The 21,015-nt window shown below is 41.9% G+C and overlaps 1 protein-coding gene across 2 annotated transcripts in view; it reads right to left on the bottom strand.

The window, feature by feature from the left end:
• Positions 1–21,015, bottom strand: part of LOC120917126 (complement C3-like) — a 284,580-nt gene that overhangs the window by 164,952 nt on the left and 98,613 nt on the right. For both annotated transcript variants that reach the window (XM_040328185.1, XM_040328194.1), the window contains exons 12-13: positions 11,817–12,014; positions 859–1,065 (exon numbers count right to left, since the gene is read on the bottom strand). In XM_040328185.1, coding sequence (XP_040184119.1) covers positions 859–1,065; positions 11,817–12,014 — 405 coding nt within the window. The remainder of the gene's footprint in view (positions 1–858; positions 1,066–11,816; positions 12,015–21,015) is intronic.

Below are 21,015 nucleotides of genomic sequence, written 5' to 3'. Positions count from 1 at the left end.
GCAGGTTTAGGTGCATGCTTTGGTCAATCATCAGGCGTCAATGCACTGCGATCTCACAGGGCATTATGGGGCGTTTCGCGGTGCTCAAATTTCCTGCGAACGCCCCATATGTTTGGTTAGTTTGTGAACAAACGAACACTCGATGTTCAAGTCGAACTTACGTTTGACTCGAACCGTGGGCTCATCCCTAGTCACCAGTAAAACCAGCTCCCCAGTACACAAAGCCCACTTCCTAGTATCTATACCACTGGTAATATCTACACTAGAAAAAAAACACACAGCTCACTTCCCAGCATCCATATCACCAGTAAGATCTGCCCTATATTGCTCATAGACCAATCTGTATTAGTCATTCCACCAGTGAGATCTACACTCCAGCACACACAGCTCGCTTCCTGGTATACATGCTGCCAGTGAGATGTTCTCCAAATTACACACAACTAATTTCCCAGTATTGTATCCTATGAAATCTGCCAATCTGTTCACACAGCTCACCCATACAGCTTTGTTTAGCAAAAAGTTGAAATAAAACCTTGTTTAAATTTTAAGAATGTAATTGATCATATGTTAGCCCATAACTCTTTACATTTCTATCAAAATATATCTAGATATTTATCGTTCTGTCTACATTTAGAGAATTGGAGTATGAGATTGTACAATGTTTTGTCAGTTCTGTTGGACTTCACCAAAGTTTCTAAGCTAGGCCAATGAAAACCCTAGTATAAACCTGAGTTCAAAGTAATTAATGCCACATTCTGAATTACCCATTCAAGAAACATACAACAATTTGCAAATGTTTATATAATCAGTGAATAAAGAAAATGTAAAAACCATGCATGTCAGAAAAAATGTACTTACATTACTTTTACAGGTCCGTTTCATGTGTAGCCAGACAGAATCAGACACTATTTCAAGAATTGAGTTAAGATAAACCAAATAATAATAAGCCACGATTCTGAAAGAGGGCAGCATCTCAGGGGTCAAGGCAATTCGCAATGAAGTGATCTCTTCACCTACTGTCCTTCTCTGAACTTTAGTCTGCAGTATTTTTCCTCTACTTATCACCTGAGCAAAACATAAGAAATACTGTAATTAAAGTATTTGCTGGCTCCACCAACAGAGGTTCCTTATTGACGCTATTCCTACCGCTGACAAATGAATAGTTGACCATTTTTTCTGCCTCTTCAAAGTCTATGTATTCTAGATAGTGGACTAGTGTACTGTGCACTTACCTACTTAGCTCACTCTAAGCTTGTATTACCTTTCTGCTAGTATAGCAGGCCAACAGCTTTATAGGTAATACTGATACAAAGAAGGCAAAATGTCTCATTCCATTTTCAGTACTGGCATGCCTTGAGTGGCTAAGGTTGATCTTGCCAGTGGAATTCAAACGTTAGCCTATTAACCAGTAGGGATGAGCTTTATGTTCGAGTCGAACATGAGTTCGACTCGAACATTAGCTGTTCGCCCGTTCGGCAACCAACAGACAATTTGGGTTGTTCGCAGCAAATTCGAAAAGCCGCGGAACACCCTTTAAAAGTCTATGGGAGAAATCTAAAGTGCTAAATTTAAAGGTGAATATGCAAGTTATTGTCATAAAAAGTGTTTGGGGACCTGGGTCTTGCCCCCAGGGGACATGTATCAATGCAAAAAAAAGTTTTAAAAACTAACTTTTTTTGGGAGCAATGATTTTAATAATGCTTAAAGTGAAACAATAAAAGTGAAATATACCTTTAAGTTTCTTACCTGGGGGGGTGTGTATAGTATGCCTGTAAAGTAGCGCATGTTTCCCGTGTTTAGAACTGTCCCCGCACAAAATGTAATTTCTAAAGGAAAAAAAGTAATTTAAAACTACTCGCGGCTATTCATGAATTGTCAGGTCTCGGCAATACAGATCAATGTCATTGAAAAAAAACGTCAGGGGTCCCCCCCAGTTCATTACCAGGCCCTTTGGGTCTGGTATGAATACTAAGGGGAACCACGAACCCCCCAAATTCCATATCAGGCCCTTCAGGTTTGGTATGGATTATAAGGGGAACCCCGCACCAAAATAATAAAAAAATGGTGTGGGGTCGCCCAAAAATCCATACCAGACCCATATCCGAGTGCGCAACCTGGCAGGCCCCAGGAAAAGAGGGGGGATGAGAGAGCGCCCCCCTCCTCCTGAACCGTACCGTACCATGTTAATGGGGACAAGGGCCTTATCCCCACAACCCTTGCCCGGTGGTTGTGGGGGTCTGCGGGGGGCTTATCAAAATCTGGAAGCCCCCTTTAACAAAGGGGACCCCCAGATTCCGGCCCCCCATGTGAATTGGTAATGGAGTACATTGTACCCCTACCATTACACAAAGAAAGTGTAAAAAAAAAAAACACACAGACACAGATGGGATAAGTCCTTTATTAAAAAAAAATCAAAAAAACATTCCAGCATTGCAATCCTATGTCCCTCGGTGATCCGATGTCCAGCGATGCTGCAGTCTCCACTCCACACGAAACCCTCATGACGTGTGAGAGAGGGCGGGATCACCCGTCCACATCATAGGGTAAGCCCCGGCTTTCCCCAGCAAGCGGGGGTTACCCAATGATGTCGGCAGGTGACCTCCACCCTGTGACGTCACAGGGCGGGGTCACCTGCTCATGTCATTGGGTATTCCCCCCTTGTCAGGGAAAGCCGGGGGTTACCCTATGATGTGGATGGGTGACCCGGCCCCCTCTTACGTCATGGGGGTTTCGTGTGGAGTGGAGACTGGAGACTGCAGCAGTCTCCACTCCACACAAAACCACCATGATGTAAGAGGGGGCGGGGTCGCAGATCCATATCATAGGGTAAGCCCCGGCTTTCCCTGGCAAGCAGGGGTTACCCAATGATGTCGGCGGGTGACTCCGCCCTGTGACGTCACAGGACGGGGTCACCCGCCGACATCATTGGGTAACTTCCACTTGACAGGGAAAGCCGGGGCTTACCCTATGATGTGGATGGATGACCCTGCCCCCTCTTACACGTCATGGGGGTTTCGTGTGGCGCAGAGACTGCAGCATCGATGGACATCGGATCACGCGGGACATAGGATTACAACACTGGAATGGTTTTATTTATTTATTTTTTTAATAAAGGACTCATCTTGACTGTGTCTGTGTGTTTTTTTAAAAATGTTTACACTTTCTTTGTGAAATTGCACCCCTGTTACCAATTCACATAGGGGGGGCCGGAATCTGGGGGTCCCCTTTGTTAAAGGGGGCTTCCAGATTTCGATAAGCCCCCTGCCCGCAGACCCCCACAACCACCGGGCAAGGGTTGTGGTGAAATTCTCCCCATGTTGAGGGCATGTGGCCTGGTATGATTCAGGAGAGGGGATCGCTCTCTCGTCCCCCCCCTCTTTTCCTGTGGCCTACCAGGTTGTGTGCTCGGATAAGGATCTGGTATGGATTTTTGGGGGGACTCCACGCCATTTTAAAAAAAAAATTGGTGCAGGGTTCCCCTTAAAATCCATACCAGACCCTGACGTTTTTTTTTCTATGACTTTGATCTGTATTGCTGGGACCCGACAATTCATGAATAGCCGCATGTAGTTTTAAATTACTTTTTTTGCTTTAGAAATTACATTTTGTGCAGGGACAGTTCTAAACACGGGAAACATGCGCTACTTTACAGGCATACTATACACACCCCACAAGTAAGCAATTTAAAGGAATATTTCACTTTTTTGTTTCACTTTAAGCTTTATTAAAATCACTGCTCCCGAAAAAATGGCTGTTTAAAAAAAAAAAAAAATGCATTGATACATGTCTTCTGGGGCAGGACCCGGGTCCCTAAACACTTTTTATGACAATAACTTGCATATTAACCTTTAAATTAGCACTTTTGAATTTTCACCGGGGGGGGGGGGGTGTTCGGCTCATCCCTATTAACCAGTATATCTAATGGGGTCAAAAGCAGTTTTCTGCAAACAAAAAAGTACTGTATATGTCTAGCCCCAACTACAAGTAAAACAATGGCATTCTAAAATACCATAAATAATCACACAATTGTACCACTGTTCATCATTATTGATTGATTTTTATACCACTATATTGGCCCCATAAGTTGGCATTTAAAACAATGAATGGCATTTACTGGGTTGCTTCCCTTTGATAAGTCAGGGAAGTGCTTGTTAGTGCCTTCTATGTCCCACCTTATTGCAAAAAAACATTAACCCAAGCCAACTGTTTATGCTATGCCCAAGCAATAATCAACTTTTATTTTATCAGCAATTTGTAGCGGTTACAGAATTGCTCTCCTTAGCATTTTTGTCACTAGAAACAAATGAAATGCATCAATAAAAGGTTTGTATTGAGTCATTAAAGCGTTTGGTACCCCAACATTTCATATTCCTTATATGTGATTGGTGTACCATGTACTTGTATGAGGAAGTATCCTACTCTCTTTGTATTGCTTCCTTTGTATAAAATCCCTGGTAATCCTGCTAGTCCCTCTGCTTTGCTATTCAAACTGACCTCACTAATAAGGCAGCGTTCTGTGAACTCAGCCGGCTCTCCTCCAATGATCAGACTTTTCCTGACATGCCTCTCCTGCACAGCCATTCACTGGAAAGTTCAGTGTAATGCTGATTTTCCTCCCCCAGCTCTTATGCAGCGGAGAACAGAAGTACAGTAAAACCTTGGTTTGAGAGTAACTTGGTTTGAAAGCGTTTTGCAAGACAAGCAACATTTTTTAATATATGTTGACTTGATATACAAGCGATGTCTTGATATAAGAGTAGTGGCATGTCATAACTCAGTATAAAAGAGAAGAGAGGCACCTCTAAGTGTAGCAATATGGTTACATTTAATAAAGGTACAACATTTAGCAACATATTGCTACACTTAGAGGCACTTCTCTTATACTCTGTAGCTCCTGCTGGATTTTGCTTCTAATTCCCTTGTGGAGGTTGCCATTGGTGGATGGACATTTTATGGTTACACAACCTATGACATTGATAACTCTTTTTACATGGACTATAAACTAAAGGACCTATGAATAAATGGTTGTGGAACAAAACATTTGAGTTTCCATTATTTCTTATGGAGAAATTTGCTTTGATATTCAAGTGCTTTGGATTACAAGCATGTTTCTGCAACGAATTAAGCTCGCAATACAAGGTTTTACAAGGTTTTACTTTAATGTGTTATAAAATAAAATGGAAAAAGGTATTTATAATTTTTTAATATATATACACAAATGTTTTGCCTTTAACTTCTATTTTAAACTGAATGGGTTGTTTTACAAGGTGATGGTTTACAATCACTTTAACTTTTTTTGTAGCATTTGGAGGTATCAACAGAATAACCAGCTGTCGTAGCTCCCCATGTTATTCAATGCAGCTGCTGAAAAATCATGGCACACCAACAATTTCTGGTTGCATAGGTAAGCATTTTAATCAGCCAGAGAGTTTTTTTTCTTATCAAAATTAAATACTTAAATAATTAAATAGTTCTTTTTAGGAATGGGCGATTCGGGGTGCTTCCGAGCTAATTCAGGTATTCATGACTTAGATGATGTCTGGGGCATAGGGCCTGCTGGAAGTACTATCCATGCCTCACTTTTGCCCACGGCCCCTAACAAGTCAGAGGGCCCGGCTACTGAGTTGTGGTTTCTGGGTATTGCCATCGACACTGTGGCGATGGAATGTCATTTGCCTTTGTACAAACTTTAAGATCTGAAGGGGACAGTTTCTGCCACGGGGCAAGGCAAAAAAATAAATAAATAATTCAACTTAATGCTGTGCAATCTCTCTAAGTTAGGGTGACCAGACATCCCCGGTTTCAGGGGACAGTCCCCGGAGAGTACATCTCCACTCGCATGTTTTTCTGCCTTGGCTTACGTCTCGGCCAGCCGCCTGCCTGTTTATCTCCTTGCCTTCCCTGGCAGAGTGATCTTCCTCCGCTCCCCACCCAGTAGTAGGCCCGGAGAGTGAGACTTAAAAAGGCTGTGAGGGGGCGGTGGCGGGCAGAGAGTCACTGATTGCCACCATTACTAGTTAAAAATCTGGTCACCTTACTCTAAGTTTAATTTTGCTTGTTGCAGTATGCCCATGGGCCATGTTTTTTTGTAGCGACTGGCAGCTGCTACAGCTGGCATTAAGGCGCCACATCCTTATATTGGGCTGGTGCGGGATCAGCGTGAGGACTTGCGAGTGTGGAATTAACTTCTTGTTTCTTACAATGGTCTCTCTCTTTGGCTGGAGCAGGCGATTTCCAATTTTGATATAGACCTGTTCACGGACGCGGTGGGCACTGCTGGTTATGGAACCTGCTGTCAGGGTTGTTGAAGTTCTGGGAGTTGGTTGGCCAGTGGAATGGAGGGAGGTTGGTTAATGCATAATTTGGCTATTCGGGGAACTGTTTTCCTGTACTCTCCATGGAATTGTGCACATTCCAGGAGTTGTAACTCCTAGCTGATGCTTTGTCTCGTTTCCAGTGGGACAGATTCCATCAGTTGGCAATGGAAGGGGAGCAGCGCGGAATTCCATGCCCCAAGCAGCTGTGGAGCATTGCATTGCCGCTTCCAAGTTCTCAATTCGTCATTCAGTATGTGCATCCACTTGGTCCTTATACTGCAGAATGTGTCAGGAATGGAGCGATCTGGTGAATGAGGATGGGGGTGTTCTCGTATGGATGATGATGTACACGTGTTTTTTCCACCTATGAGGTTGCCTTGTTCTGGGCCGTCTTTGTGCTGGCCATTTGGGACACTACTTGGGTATCCTGTTAAGAAAATTTAACACTGATCAGTGGGGGAGGGGTTCATGGCTTGAGTTGTGGGGTTTCCTCTTCTCCAGTTTGCTCACAGTTTGGGACAAATCTTCTGGGAGTTTTATTTATGCATGCGGAAGGGACAGGAATGTCTCGATTCCAGTTTAGGGTGGTGTTCAGGAAATGCCTGTTGTCCGCTGGAGTGCAGACAACTGTTCTTCTCATTGCTTTTTCTGTTGGGTCGTGCTAAGTTGTGTGGTCCGATATAGTTGCCAGGTCTGTGTGGCGTATGGCTCGCTCTGTTGAAAAGATCAACAAAGCCAGGATAAAGGTGAACTAGAAGGTAGCAAGTTTTTTGCAGGAGGGTATTCAGCGGACCTTCTGGTTTGGGGGGGACAACACGTGCGTAAGGTGTCACACTTGTGTGCTGTGGCAGGGGGTCTATTGGGTCTTTGAAGGCGGTGCTGGTTAAATAATTGTGGAAAATTGTGGGTTTGGCCCATCTGAGGTATGGGTGTCCCTTCCTAACAATACAGTGGTAACATCGGGGTATTAATTAGGTTGTATCTGGTAGTACGTAAGTGGTTAATTGTCCCTGAGCTGGTGTAGTTGCGGCTGGGGGCCTTTGATTGGGTGGCAGATACAACCGGTTATTCGTCAGTATATAGGCCTTCAAAGACCTTAGACCGGGCATAAGCTGAGGTTGGTTTATTTGTTATGCATTGACCGTATTATATGCTTTAAACTTGTTTTCTTGTGAATGTTGTATTTAGTGGTTTGTAATAAAAGGCTGCTATGGCTATTCGACTCAAAATAAAATGTTTTGTCTCGTGATTTTGGAAGGTGATTTTGGAAGGTCAAGTGTTTAATGTTTTATAGACAATCAGAGCCTCTACATTCTGCAGGTCCCTCAGTCAAGGGGTAGAAGTTTGTTTTTCTAAGGCTATATTGTTTAACCACTTCAATACTGGGCACTTTCACCCCTTTCCAGCCCAAGCTATTTTTCAGCTTTCATCCCTGTCACAATTTGAATGACAATTGCGCGGTCATGAAACACTTTACCCAAATGAAATTTTAATAATTTTTTCCCCACAAATAGAGCTTTCTTTTGGTGTTATTTGATCACCTCTGCGGTTTTTATTTTTTTCGCTATAAACAAAAGAAGAGCGACAATTTTGAAAAAAAAAAGCAATATTTTTTACTTTTTGCTATAATAAATATCCCCAAAAATATATAAAAAACTAATTTTTTTCCTCAGTTTTGGCCGATGCGTATTCTACAAATTTGTAGTAAAAAAAAAAAATCGCAATAAGCGGATATTTATTGGTTTGTGCAAAAGTTATAGTGGTGACAAAATAGGGGATAGTTTATTAGCATTTAATTTTTTTTTTTTACTAGTAATGGCGGCGATCAGTGATTTTTATTGTGATTGCTGTATTACGGCGGACACGTCGGACACTTTTGACACTATTTTGGGACCATTCACATTTATACAGCGAACAGTGCTATACATATGCACTGATTACTGTGTAAATGTGACTGGCAGGGAAGGGGTTAACACTAGGGGGCGATCAAGGGGTTAAATGTGTACCCTAGTGAGTGATTCTAACTGTAGGGGGAGGGGACTGACTGGGGGAGGTGACCGATGTGTGTCCCTATGTACAAGGGACACAGCATCGGTCTCCTCTCCCTGACAGGACTTGGATCTCAGTGTTTACACACAGAGATCCACGGTCCTGCTCAGTTACTGGGCAATCGCGGGTGCCGTGCGGAAATTGCGGCCGCCGGGCACGCGCATCGGGTTCCCAGTAACGCGGTGCGCACGCCCCCTAGTGGCTCGGGAAGGTGAGGATGTCATATGACGTCCTCCCAGAATGAGAGGATTATCGTGCCGCTGTCAATTGACGGCAGCCGGTAGTAAGGTGGTTAAAATAATTTGTGAGAGACCCTGAAGGGAGGTATTTGTGCCATAAAGATTGGTTCCCAATATGTAATCTGCCTGAGACCTATACTCATTATGGTCCGACCATGACCCAGTTATGACACAGTTGACAGGTTTGAGCCACAAGGTGAGCCAATTTCATTGGTGACTTAACAAATCTTTGTTGAGCAATTAGGCTTTTAGTAACAATATTAAAGTGGAGGTTCACCGGAATTATTATTTTTTTAAAAGCCAGCAGCTACAAATACTGCAGCTGCTGACTTTTAAAAATGGACACTACCGCTCGGCTCTCGCTTCCCCCGCCACCATCCTCATGGGGGAATCGGTAAGTGAAGCGCTGCGGCTTCACTGCCCGTTTCCCTACTGCGCATGCGCGAATCCGCTGCACCGTCCTCACTGGTCCACGTTGTGTTCTGGGAGCCGTGTGTTTCCCAGAACACAACGAGGGGGTGACGCGAAGGGGCGGGACTCCCGTGGGAGTCTATACCCGGAGGTGGTGCAAATACCTGTATTATACAGGTATCTGCACCCCCTCCCCCCTGGAAGGTGTCAAATGTGACACCGGAGGGGGGAGGGTTCCGAAAAGCGGAGATTCACTTTTGGGTGAACCTCCGCTTTAAGGTACTTTACATTAAATCAGTATTAAACCCAAAAGCAAACATTTATTATATTACCAATTCCTAGATGTGGTGGCTGCATACATTTTTTAGGGTAGGCAAGAAAGGAGGTAATGCTGCTTTTAAAAAAAAAAGGGAGGGGGAGGAGGCAGGGAAAAAAAAGTTAGTTTAGGGTAAAAGTCACCTTTAATTGGGTGGCCCATAAATATATTATCAGAGGTCACATTATCCACTTAACTTCTAAATATAAGAAACTACATAACAGCCTTTTTGAAAACAAATACAATATAAGATGACAAAAATGTTAAAGTATAACTAAATGCAATTTTTTTTATTTTTAGTGATTTTGCATTGCAGCCACTAGGGGCGCAGAGCGAGAACCCCTTCCCTGCCAGTGACATTTTTACAGTAATCAATGCATTTTTATAGCACTGATCGCTATAAAAATGCCAATGGTCCCAAAAATGTGTCAAAAGTGTCCGATGTGTCCGCCATAAGGTTGCAGTACCGATAAAAATTGCAGATTGCCGCCATTACTAGTAAAAAAAAAAAATATTAATAAAAATGCCATAAATCTATCCCCTATTATGTAGACGCTATAACTTTTGCACAAACCAATCAATAAATGCTTATTGCGATTTTTTTTTAATGAAAAATATGTAGAAGAATACGTATCGGCCTAAACTGAGGAAACAATTGTTTTTTTATATATTTTTGGGGGATATTTATTACAGCAAAAACTAAAATATATAATTTTTTTTTCAAAATTGTCGCTCTATTTTTGTTTATAGCGCAAAAAATAAAAACCGCAGAGGTGATCAAATACCACCAAAAAAAAACCTCTATTTGTGGGAAAAAAAGGACACCAATTTTGTTTGGGAGCCACGTCGCCTGACCGCGCAATTGTCAGTTAAAGCGACGCAGTGCCGAATCACAAAAAGTGGCTCGGTCATTGACCAGCAAAATGGTCAGGGGCTGAAGTGGTTAAGGAGACAAAACCTCCCTATTTGTCCTGTTTACTATTATCATTGAAAGTGAAAGTAAAAGAAAATCCCACATTATGGGTTGTCCCCCCAAAAGTAAATCTTCCAATGGGGACACTAGTTCTGGTGATCTGGGGGACCCCAGGGAATTCCCCTAATTTGCAGGGATTTCCTCTCACTTGCTGTTTGGCTATGGAACAAGAAGTACCGTAAAGGGAAATCTCTACAATGGGACACAGATGGCAAAAAAAAAAATACCTGACAGGGAGTATAATCTTCCCTTACTCTATCGAAAATGAAAAAAAAAAAAGTTTTGCCAATAGTTCTGCTCAAAGGATTGGCTATCCATCAATTTGTTAAGGAGATAAACTGGGCATGCTGTTCACCCATAAATTAATTCCAAACCAGAGACAACTGCTATCCCAAAATTTGGGTTGAACACTGGTGTCATAAGAGGTTTTGCAAGAATTTTTCTGTTTTTATACTATTTACAATTTCATTCGTGCCAGATAGTATAGTGAGTGAGTGAGTGAGTGACTTGTATAGCGCAGCAAATGCGAACTTAATCACCTCAAGGCGCTTGGAATCCAGCGTCGTACCGGTCTTTCACTATACTTATTTAAAGGGGTTGTAAAGGAAAACATTTTTTCCCTAAATAGCTTCCTTTACCTTGCAGTCCTCCTTCACTTACCTCATCCTTCGATTTTGCTTTTAAATGTCTTTATTTCTTCTGAGAAATCATCACTTCCTGATCTTCTGTCCGTAACTACACACAGTAATGCAAGGCTTTCTCCCTGGTGTGGAGAAAGCCTCTTGAGGGGGGAGGGGGCAAGCAGGCAAGTCAGGACACTCTCTACTTTGCAGATATAGAAAGGAGCTGTGTGTTAGTGGGCGTCCTGAAACTCCTGCTTGCCCCCTCAAGAGGCTTTCTCCACACCAGGAAGAAAGCCTCGCATTATGGTGGTGAGTTACAGACAGAAGAACAGGAAGTGAGGATTTCTCAGAAGAAATAGGGACATTTTAAAGCAAAATGGAAGGATGGGGTAAGTGAAGGAGGACTGCACTAAGGTAAAGGAAGCTATTTAGGGGAAAAAATGTTTCCCTTTACAACCCCTTTAAGGAAAAACTCTGCACCCAGGAGTGACTATAGTGAAAATAGCTGCCAGCACTTATAGGTCTTGATACAAAACCAAAAGATTCACTATACTTCCAGCGCTGCGAATTTGAGACCAGTGGCCCTGAAACACAAAAGCCGTACTGTCGTTAACACACACCTTTCCCCTTGTCCATTCACAAAAAGCCTTGTATTATGTAAATGGTTCACAGAGTGGCAGTGGCATACACACCATGAGAGTTAATTAAATGTTACACAGAAAATTCTGACTCCTTAACTGCTTATTAAGAATATGAAAACATTTAATGTCCTTTGTCATGGCACAGGTGCACTTTAACTGCAATTCCATTCATTCAGAAAATGTTTCATTAACTTTCCTTATTAAAAAAATATATATATATATTATTAAATTAAGGCATTATGCTTACCAAAATTGTAAAGTAATTAATTCTGCGTCTGGTTTCCATATCTTGACTTTTTATATATAGAGTGATATCAGCAACATTCTTTCCTTTCAAATTAGCATTTATGTGCAGAAAGTTCCAATATGGCGATTGGTAGGCCTTTGCTTTTAAGGTTACACTAGCCTGCTGGTCATCTGGCAAGCTTTTTTCAGCTGTCTTTACCTACAGATATAAAATTAAAATAATTTTTACTATTCTGTGACAAGTGAAAACAAAAATGATCCCAATTAGAGATTATGGGGCAGATCCACAAAATAATTACGCCGGCGTATCTATTGATACGCCGGCGTAATTTTAAATGTCCCGCGTCATATCTTTGTTTTGTATCTACAAAACAAGATACGACGGCATCTGGGATCGATCCGACAGGCGTACGTCTTAGTACGCCGTCGCATCTTAGATGCAATTTTTCGGCGGCCGCTAGGTGGCGTTTCCGTCGAATTCCGCGTCAAGTATGTAAATGAGCTTGTTACAGCGATCCACGAACGTACGTCCGGCCGGCGCATTTTTTTTACGTCGCTTGCGTTCGGCTTTTTCCGGCGTATAGTTAAAGCTGCTGTTATGAGGCGTACTCAATGTTAAGTATGGCCGGCGTTCCCGCGTACAATTTTGAATTTTTTACGTTGTTTGCGTAAGTCGTTCGCGAATAGGGATTTGCGTAGAATGACGTCACCGTCGTGAGCATTGGCTTGTTCCGGGTTAATTTTGAGCATGCGCACTGGGATACCCCCATGGACGGCGCATGCGCAGTTAAAAAAAAAAACGTTGATTTACATCGGGTCACGACGTATTAACATAAAACACGCCCCCATTACATCCATTTGAATTTCGCGCCCTTACGCCGCCAAAGATACACTACGCCGCCGTAACTTACGGCGCAAATTCTTTGTGGATTCGAAATAAAAAAAATAAGTTGCGGCGGCGTAGTGTATCTTAGATACGCTGCACCCGGCGGAAGATTAGGTACATGGATCTGCCCCTATATGTGCAACATCATCAGGCTCATTGAACAGTAAAAATTTAGAAGAGGAAAAAAGTGTAATGCCTTGTACACACGATCGGAATTTCCGATGAAAAAAGTCTGAGGCCTCGTATACACGACAGAGTTTCTCGGCAGAATTCGTCGAGAATCTCGGTGAAGAGCCGGATTCTGTCGAGAAACTCGGTCGTGTGTACATTTTCGGCCCGATGTAGCCGCCGAGGAACTCGTCGAGCAAATAGAGAGCAGGTTCTCTATTTTCTCGATGGCAGTGGATTTTGGCTCGACGAGTTCTTCATCGGGCTGTTTTTTAAACGAGAAACTCGGTCGTGTGTATGCTAAGAAACCTGTCAAAAACTTAGACACTGGAGACCAACATAGGTAAAACTAGCGTTTGGAATGGAGATAGCACATTCGTGTCGCTTCCAACATTATTTAATCGTTTATTTGCAGCGCTTTACACAATTTTTCCTAAGGGCACAAAACAGCAATATAATAATTTTTTTTTACGATATTCACACAGAGTTCCTTAAAATTAGGTGGAACCTTTTTCTTACTGGACTCAATATTTTTTTTTTTTTTTATTGTCACCTTATTTTGGTCGTGTGTTTTAAATCCTGCTTTTAATCACCTTAATTTTAAATTTTTAAAAAATGCAAATCCTTTTATTTTTTGTAATGTCAAGTTCCCCCCATAGAAACCTTATTGCTTTGTCTTATCTCATGTGTCCCTTTCAAATTACACCTTATATCCAATTTTTACAAAATAAGAACCTGCCTTCTCACTTGCAAAATTGAAATGTAAAAAAATACAAGGACAAGTATGAACTGTAAAAAAAAAATGTACCATTTATTTTGGTAATAAAAAAAAATTTTATATGCAAAAGTCAGCACTGGAGAGCTTGCTGCCATTTGTGCACAGCCAGGTGTGGCTTGATGTGACTGGTGATCAGTTGGAGGCCAAAATGGGGACTTGAGAGGTTCATTCAGGAAGTCACGCATCAAGGTCTTGGACTCCCCGAGGTCAGAAACTGGAGCAGGGCAGGCAGATGTCACCAGGTTGTGGTACTACAGCAGCCTGAACTCTGGTACACCACATGGAAGTAAGGGAGTCACTTTCTTGATTTCTTCAAGGCCTTCCTTGGTGGCTTCCCTGCAGCCTGCTCTTTCACCTTCTCTGCAGCCTTCTCAGCAGCCTTCCTCTTCTGCCTGGCTGGAGGTGGTGCCACAGGGGTAGTACTCATGCCAGGAGGAGGAGTAGACGAAGGTGGTGGAGGATGAGTAGCCGACGGTGGTGGAGGAGGAGGTGGAGGAGGAGGAGGAGCAGTAGAAGGAGGAGGAGTAGAAGGAGGAGGAGCAGTAGAAGGAGGAGTAGAAGGAGGAGGAGCAGTAGAAGGAGGAGGAGTAGAAGGAGGAGGAGCAGTAGAAGGAGGAGGAGTAGTAGAAGGAGGAGGAGTAGAAGGAGGAGGAGCAGTAGAAGGAGGAGGAGTAGTAGAAGGAGGAGGAGTAGAAGGAGGAGGAGTAGTAGAAGAAGAAGAGGAAGCAGAATGTTCAGATGGAGCAGGAGAAGAAGAGGAAGAAGAATGTTCAGATGGAGCAGGAGAAGAAGAGGAAGAAGAATGTTCAGATGGAGCAGGAGAAGAAGAGGAAGAAGAATGTTCAGAAGGAGCAGGAGAAGAAGAGGAAGAAGAATGTTCAGAAGGAGCAGGAGAAGAAGAGGAAGAAGAATGTTCAGGTGGAGCATGAGAAGAAGAAGAAGGTGGGGGAGCTTGAGAAGGAGCATGAGAAGAAGAAGAAGGTGGGGGAGCTTGAGAAGGAGCATGAGAAGAAGAAGAAGAAGAAGAAGGTGGGGGAGCTTGAGAAGGAGCATGAGAAGAAGAAGAAGGTGGGGGAGCTTGAGAAGGAGCATGAGAAAAAGAAGAAGAAGAAGAAGGTGGGGGAGCTTGAGAAGGAGCATGAGAAGAAGAAGAAGGTGGGGGAGCTTGGGAGTTATGTGGTGTGTGAGGATGGGGATGGCGGCAAATCACAGTGTCCTCCGTGAGAAGACCCCTCACCCCCTGATTTGCGAGGGTGATGAGGAGGCCCTCAAAGAGGAGGCGCTGGTCTACTGTCATTTCGGACATTTTGGCCAAAACCACTGTGACAAATCCCTCCTGAGCAGTGGGAGGCTGTTGCAGGGTTGCATGGGCGTCCCGAATGAGGGCTAGTGAGACGCAGACGAAGAGGAGACACCTGGCATCTTGTGCTTGGCCCAGCAACCTCGTGCAACCCACTTGGGCCTGCCACCTCATCCGCTCCACTTGGGCCTGCCACCACGTTACTGATACTTGGGCCTGCCAACACGTCCAAGATACTTGGGCCTGCAGCCTCCTCCAAGCCACTCACCCTGTCCTCCTCCTGCCTGGCATTTTCCTGATCCTCCTGCTGCCTGGTCTCGTCCTGTGTATGGAAAAAAAGTAAAGATTTACTATTTTTTAAAATTTTTGTTTTATTTATTTAAGCTCCTGACTGTTGCATTTTTTTTTGTCACGACTTAGCTAAGCCAATCATTCTGACCCATGTTTTATGGTCAATCACACCACAAAAATTCATGGCCAATACTGACAAATTTTAGGAATAACACTTTTAGATCTAATTTTTATTTACCTTTAATATCTTAATTTACATCTCTTTAACAACATTTAAACACCACACATTTGCACATTGAAAGTACTATATACCTGGCTCCAGCTGGGCAAATCCGGATCTTCATCCAGGATGGAAGGCTGCTGAGAGGGTTCTTCTGCAGAGGGAGCAGCAGGTTGGCTGGAGGGAAGGCTGGACCTTCTGTGGCTTCTGGGGGGAAGGCTAGAAAGTGACTCCCTAACCTCCAGGTGTTCATCCAGGAAGCTCAGTTTGCTGTAGTACCACAACTTGGGTTTAAATACCCGCCCTGCTCCAGCTCCAGACCTCATCGAAGCCAAGACCTTGTTGCGTGCCTTCCTGTAGGTGCCTCTCAAGGTCCCAATTTTGACCTCCAACTGGTCAGTTGTCACATCAAACCCCACCTGTCTCCGCACAAGTGGGAGCAGGCTCTCCAGTGCAGTTTTGCGCAATTCTCTATTTCTAGAGATGGGGTCTTTGGTGGCCCACAGAACAGGAAGTTCTTGCCACCTATCAATGAAGATCTCCAAGAAGTCGGGTCGGTTAAAGAGATTCATCTTTTCCTGTCCAAAACCAAGGATAAAAAAATAATGTCACTACACAATCTATAAAGTCAATTACTCTTTCTCACAAGCTAGCCCTTAAAGGGTCACTAATGGATAACTATATTTTTGGAGGAAATGACTGTTTACAGTGTCTAGAGACATACAAGTGCATACATATAATGTGCCTCTAGTTTCACTTTTGTTTTTAAATTTAGTTATTGTTTCTGTGAAGTAAAGAGACACACAGAACCCAAAAAAAATAAAAGCAGGGCATATTTTAATTACTAAAATTATTAGCATTGTTTTGGTTGATTTTTAGACACACAGCTTAGACCACAGTGACAAGCTCCCCTGATAAATTTGAGAGGGAGCAGAACCAGGAAGTGATGATTTATGCAAATGATTACAGCTGCTTAAAAGCAAAAAGGGACAATGAGGACATGAAATCAAGACTGATATAATGTAAAGTTAGTTATTTCTGCCCCAAACAATTTTGGCTTATTGCTCCTTTAAATGTCTGTCTTTCCTGAATATGCCACTGCTGTCCCAAGTTCGAAGCATACCTACACGCTTGTCGTTCAAACGTCTTTCTTACGCAACCCGGTCGTATGGACGCTACATGTGTTCGAGCCTTATATACACTCCGCACACGACATCCGCCCATGCTTAAAAAAAATTGATGTTTCCCCCCCGCCCCTTATCTTCCGTCGCAAAAACGACAAGGTGGAATTGGCAGCAGATCATGTTGGGTCAGTTCCTAGGAAACATGACCAGTTGTGTCGAACTAATAAGCCAGATCTCATCCTCATTTGTGTATGAAACGTTAGTTAGATAAAAGCACTCCCGATATAGTTTGGTCAAGACATAAAAGCGACCATTTGCATCATGTTTAAACCGACTTGTTTTTAGAAGACATCCTGATGAGAACCGAGATTGCCCACACAACAGTAGTTGGATCAAAATGCATAATCAAAGCGTTGTTTACGTACGACGGCACTATAGCGGACCATTACCTTCAAATTTCAAACTGGCTATGTTTTAATTTATGAACCTAAGATGTAGGCCACAAAATCATTCAATCAAGAAAAACATGTAAAATGTAGTTACATACCGGTCTTTGACCCGATCGTTATCTCCGCCGTCTTCCACAAACTGTGAACGCCCCTTTTACTCACGTGGTAGCCCTTTATACACGCGCATGTGGGACTTTACGCACGTCTCCCCGCCCCTGACGTTCATGGTATCGTATTTTCCCCGCCCCTTTTCCATCTTTTTTTTGTTGGAAGCACATGGAGAATATGGCAGCACGGCGAATCCGTTGTAAGGCCTCCAACATGACCTTTGAGGAAATGGTGGAGATGGTCCTCATCCTCAAAGCAGAGGACTACGATGGGAGGCATGGGCCATATAAGTACCCGAACAAGGTCAAGGCCGCAATAATGGAGAAGGTGAGGAGGAGTCTCCATCGCAAATTTGGAGTGAAAAGGTCCAAGGAACAGATCCGGAAAAGGTGGTGTGACCTTAAGAAACGTGAGCCGGAACAAATGAAGAGGATCAGGAGAGTGATTAGAAGAAGTAAGTTTGTTATATATTTTGTAAGATTTGTTCCGCGCCATGTGTTTTTTATTTCAGGTTGTACTGTAATATTTTTTTAGGCACAATAATTTGTCGTCAAACTGGACGTCCATTCGGAACGACTAAATATTGTGTTTAAAATCCTACAAATTATGACATTTTTTTAAAATTGTGGTGAGATCAATCGTGAAAATTATGTAGATGTGCTATTAAAACCACAAAACTTTTTTTATTAATTAAATATACAGTAAAAGGAGAGTCTGCTCAGCAGTCGGTGACACATGTGGACTCATTTGCATAATTGTTGTCCCCTTTAATAACCCATTTTGGGCTTCACACAGAGCTGAGGTGATCCAGTGTATACTTTGTTGGCTTACATGTTTAAAAGTAGACCAAAGCTACAAGATTTGTCAGGATCTTTGTGAATGCCTTCAATCCTGTGTTTTGCCCTGAGGGGTTTTTCTAAACATCAATAGTCCCAGAAATTTTATAAAGTGAATCATATTCCTCTTTCAGGCCTATAAGCTATAAAAATCCTGTTTCCATTTTCTTCATTCTCGTAGGGCGTCATGAAGCAAGAAGGGAGCAAGAAGTCCAGCAAGCCACACCCCCGAGGGATGGTGATGATGCGCAGCCTGCCACCACATCAGGTAAAGTAACATATAACTAACCCAGCTTCAGGTAATGTAGATGTAGGCCTGCCTAATTTTAAAAAATTGTTTTGTCCCACATTTCAGGATCAGGTGGTGGCTTGGACAGGCATACTAAACAGATGCTGATCTCCGAAATATGGGCCTGCAGAGAAGAGGTGGAGGAGATACATCTGGCCAACAGAAAAATAAACGAAAGAGCAAGGAGGGTGGAAACTAAATTAAAAAATTTATTGGATGTTTTGGGGAGAGTCTGAATCTGAAAAAAATACCAAAAAAATTTTTAAATACCAGATTTTGATGTTTATTTAATGAAAAAAAAAAAAAAAAAAAAGAATATAACCAGATTTAGCTGTTTATTTAATTAAAAAAAAACCAAAAAAATAATAAAACCAGATTTTATACTTTATTTAATAAAAAAAAACCAAAAAAATAATAAAACCAGATTTTATACTTTATTTAATAAAAAAAAACCCAAAAAAATAATAAAACCAGATTTTATACTTTAATAAAAAAAAAAAAAAAAAAATAATAAAACCAGATTTTATACTTTATTTAATAAAAAAAAAAAAAAAAAATAATATAACCAGATTTTAATGTTTATTAAGAAAAAAAACCAAAAAAATTACAAAAATGATTGTATATTGTATGAGAAAAAAAAACCAAAAAAATTACAAAAATGATTGTATATTGTATGAGAAAAATCACCCACAAAAATACAAAAATGATTGTATATTGTATGAGAAAAAAAAAACAAAAAAATTACAAAAATGATTGTATATTGTATGAGAAAAATCACCCACAAAAATGATTGTATATTGTATGAGAAAAATGACCAACAAAAATACAAAAATGATTGTATATTGTATGAGAAAATATACCAAAAATTTTTGTAGGGTATTTATGAAAAAATAAAAATAAAAAAATTAAGAAAATAAAGAGCTTTTGAACATCAAAAAAGTGTGTGGTGTTTTTCCTAAAATACGTAAAATTTTCTATGTGTTTGGTTTGGGGGTCACCTGGGAAATGTTTGCTAGTTGATAATGAAAATACACTTAGTTACACTTAGTAAAGAACTCCAAACAACACAAGCAAGACATAACAAGTTTAGAAAAAAGATTATGATTTATTTTTTTGAAAGCTACAATTAGGGCAAATTTGATTGAGATGGTATTGCCCCCCTACCCATGAAATAGTCCATGTATTTGTCCCGGACTTCACGGGCACTCTGGGGGGGCAGTCCTGTGTGGCCAGCTTCAAGGCCCGCCAAAGTTTCTGCAGGGGTCAAATGTTGTGCCTCGGGCCCAACCAGGGCCATATAATTTGGAGATTGTCTCCGCAAAAAATTGTGGAGAATGCAGCAGGCAAAAATAATTGTATTCCACTTATATTCCGCCATGTGGAGAGAGGTGAGGAAAAGGCGGAACCGGCTGGCCATGATGCCGAAAGCGTTCTCAACCACTCTACGTGCTCGGCCCAGCCGGAAATTAAAGACACTCCTCTCTGGGGTGAGGGTGCGCTGAGGGAATGGCCTCATAAGATGGGGTCCCAGGGCAAACGCTTCATCAGCCAGGAAAACAAATGGCAGGCCTTCTACATTCTGGTCATCCGGTGGCAATGACAGATCATCATCCTGAAGGCGAAGCGCGAACTCCGTCTGCCTGAAGGCTCCCCCATCCGATACCCGTCCATTCATCCCGACATCCACAAAAAGGAATTCATACTGTGCTGACACCACCGCCATCAGCACAATACTGTTGAACCCCTTATAATTAAAGAACTGGGATCCTGAACGGGGTGGAGGCACGATGCGGACGTGCTTCCCGTCGATGGCTCCCCCGCAGTTGGGGAAGTTCCATCGGGTCTGGAAGTCCAAAGCCACAGACTGCCACTCCTGTGGTGTGGACGGAAGCTGGGGAAGAAAAAAAGAAAAAATTAGCCACATAACCTTGCAAGCAGATTATACAAAGACATTATAAGCATTATAACATTTCTGGGAACTAGCATATTATATCTAAATATATTTAGCCAATTAACACATTAAACACCCCCTCTGATGGGCCAGTGCCCAAGTTTGGGGGAGGGCTAGATGAGTTTGGGAGTACTAAAAAAAAATAATTTTGATTATTGGTGAACATAGACTTTACAACACATTTTGGAGGGGAGGGCTAGATGAGTTTTGGAGTCCTAAAATTAAAATAAAAAAAAATTAAATATTGGTGAACATAGACTTTACAACACATTTTGGAGGGGAGGGCTAGATGAGTTTGGGAGTACTAAAAAAAATTAATTTTGATTATTGGTGAACATAGACTTTACAACACATTTTGGAGGGGAGGGCTAGATGAGTTTTGGAGTCCTAAAATTAAAATAAAAAAAAATTAAATATTGGTGAACATAGACTTTACAACACATTTTGGAGGGGAGGGCTAGATGAGTTTGGGAGTACTAAAAAAAATAATTTTGATTATTGGTGAACATAGACTTTACAACACATTTTGGAGGGGAGGGCTAGATGAGTTTTGGAGTCCTAAAATTAAAATAAAAAAAAATTAAATATTGGTGAACATAGACTTTACAACACATTTTGGAGGGGAGGGCTAGATGAGTTTGGGAGTACTAAAAAAAATTAATTTTGATTATTGGTGAACATAGACTTTACAACACATTTTGGAGGGGAGGGCTAGATGAGTTTTGGAGTCCTAAAATTAAAATAAAAAAAAATTAAATATTGGTGAACATAGACTTTACAACACATTTTGGAGAGGAGGG

The sequence above is a fragment of the Rana temporaria genome, chromosome 1, assembly GCF_905171775.1.
Source record: "Rana temporaria chromosome 1, aRanTem1.1, whole genome shotgun sequence".
Taxonomy (NCBI): Eukaryota; Metazoa; Chordata; class Amphibia; order Anura; family Ranidae; genus Rana; species Rana temporaria.
The sequence above is the reverse complement of the archived record's forward strand: the minus strand, read 5'-3'. Positions and strand labels throughout refer to the sequence as shown.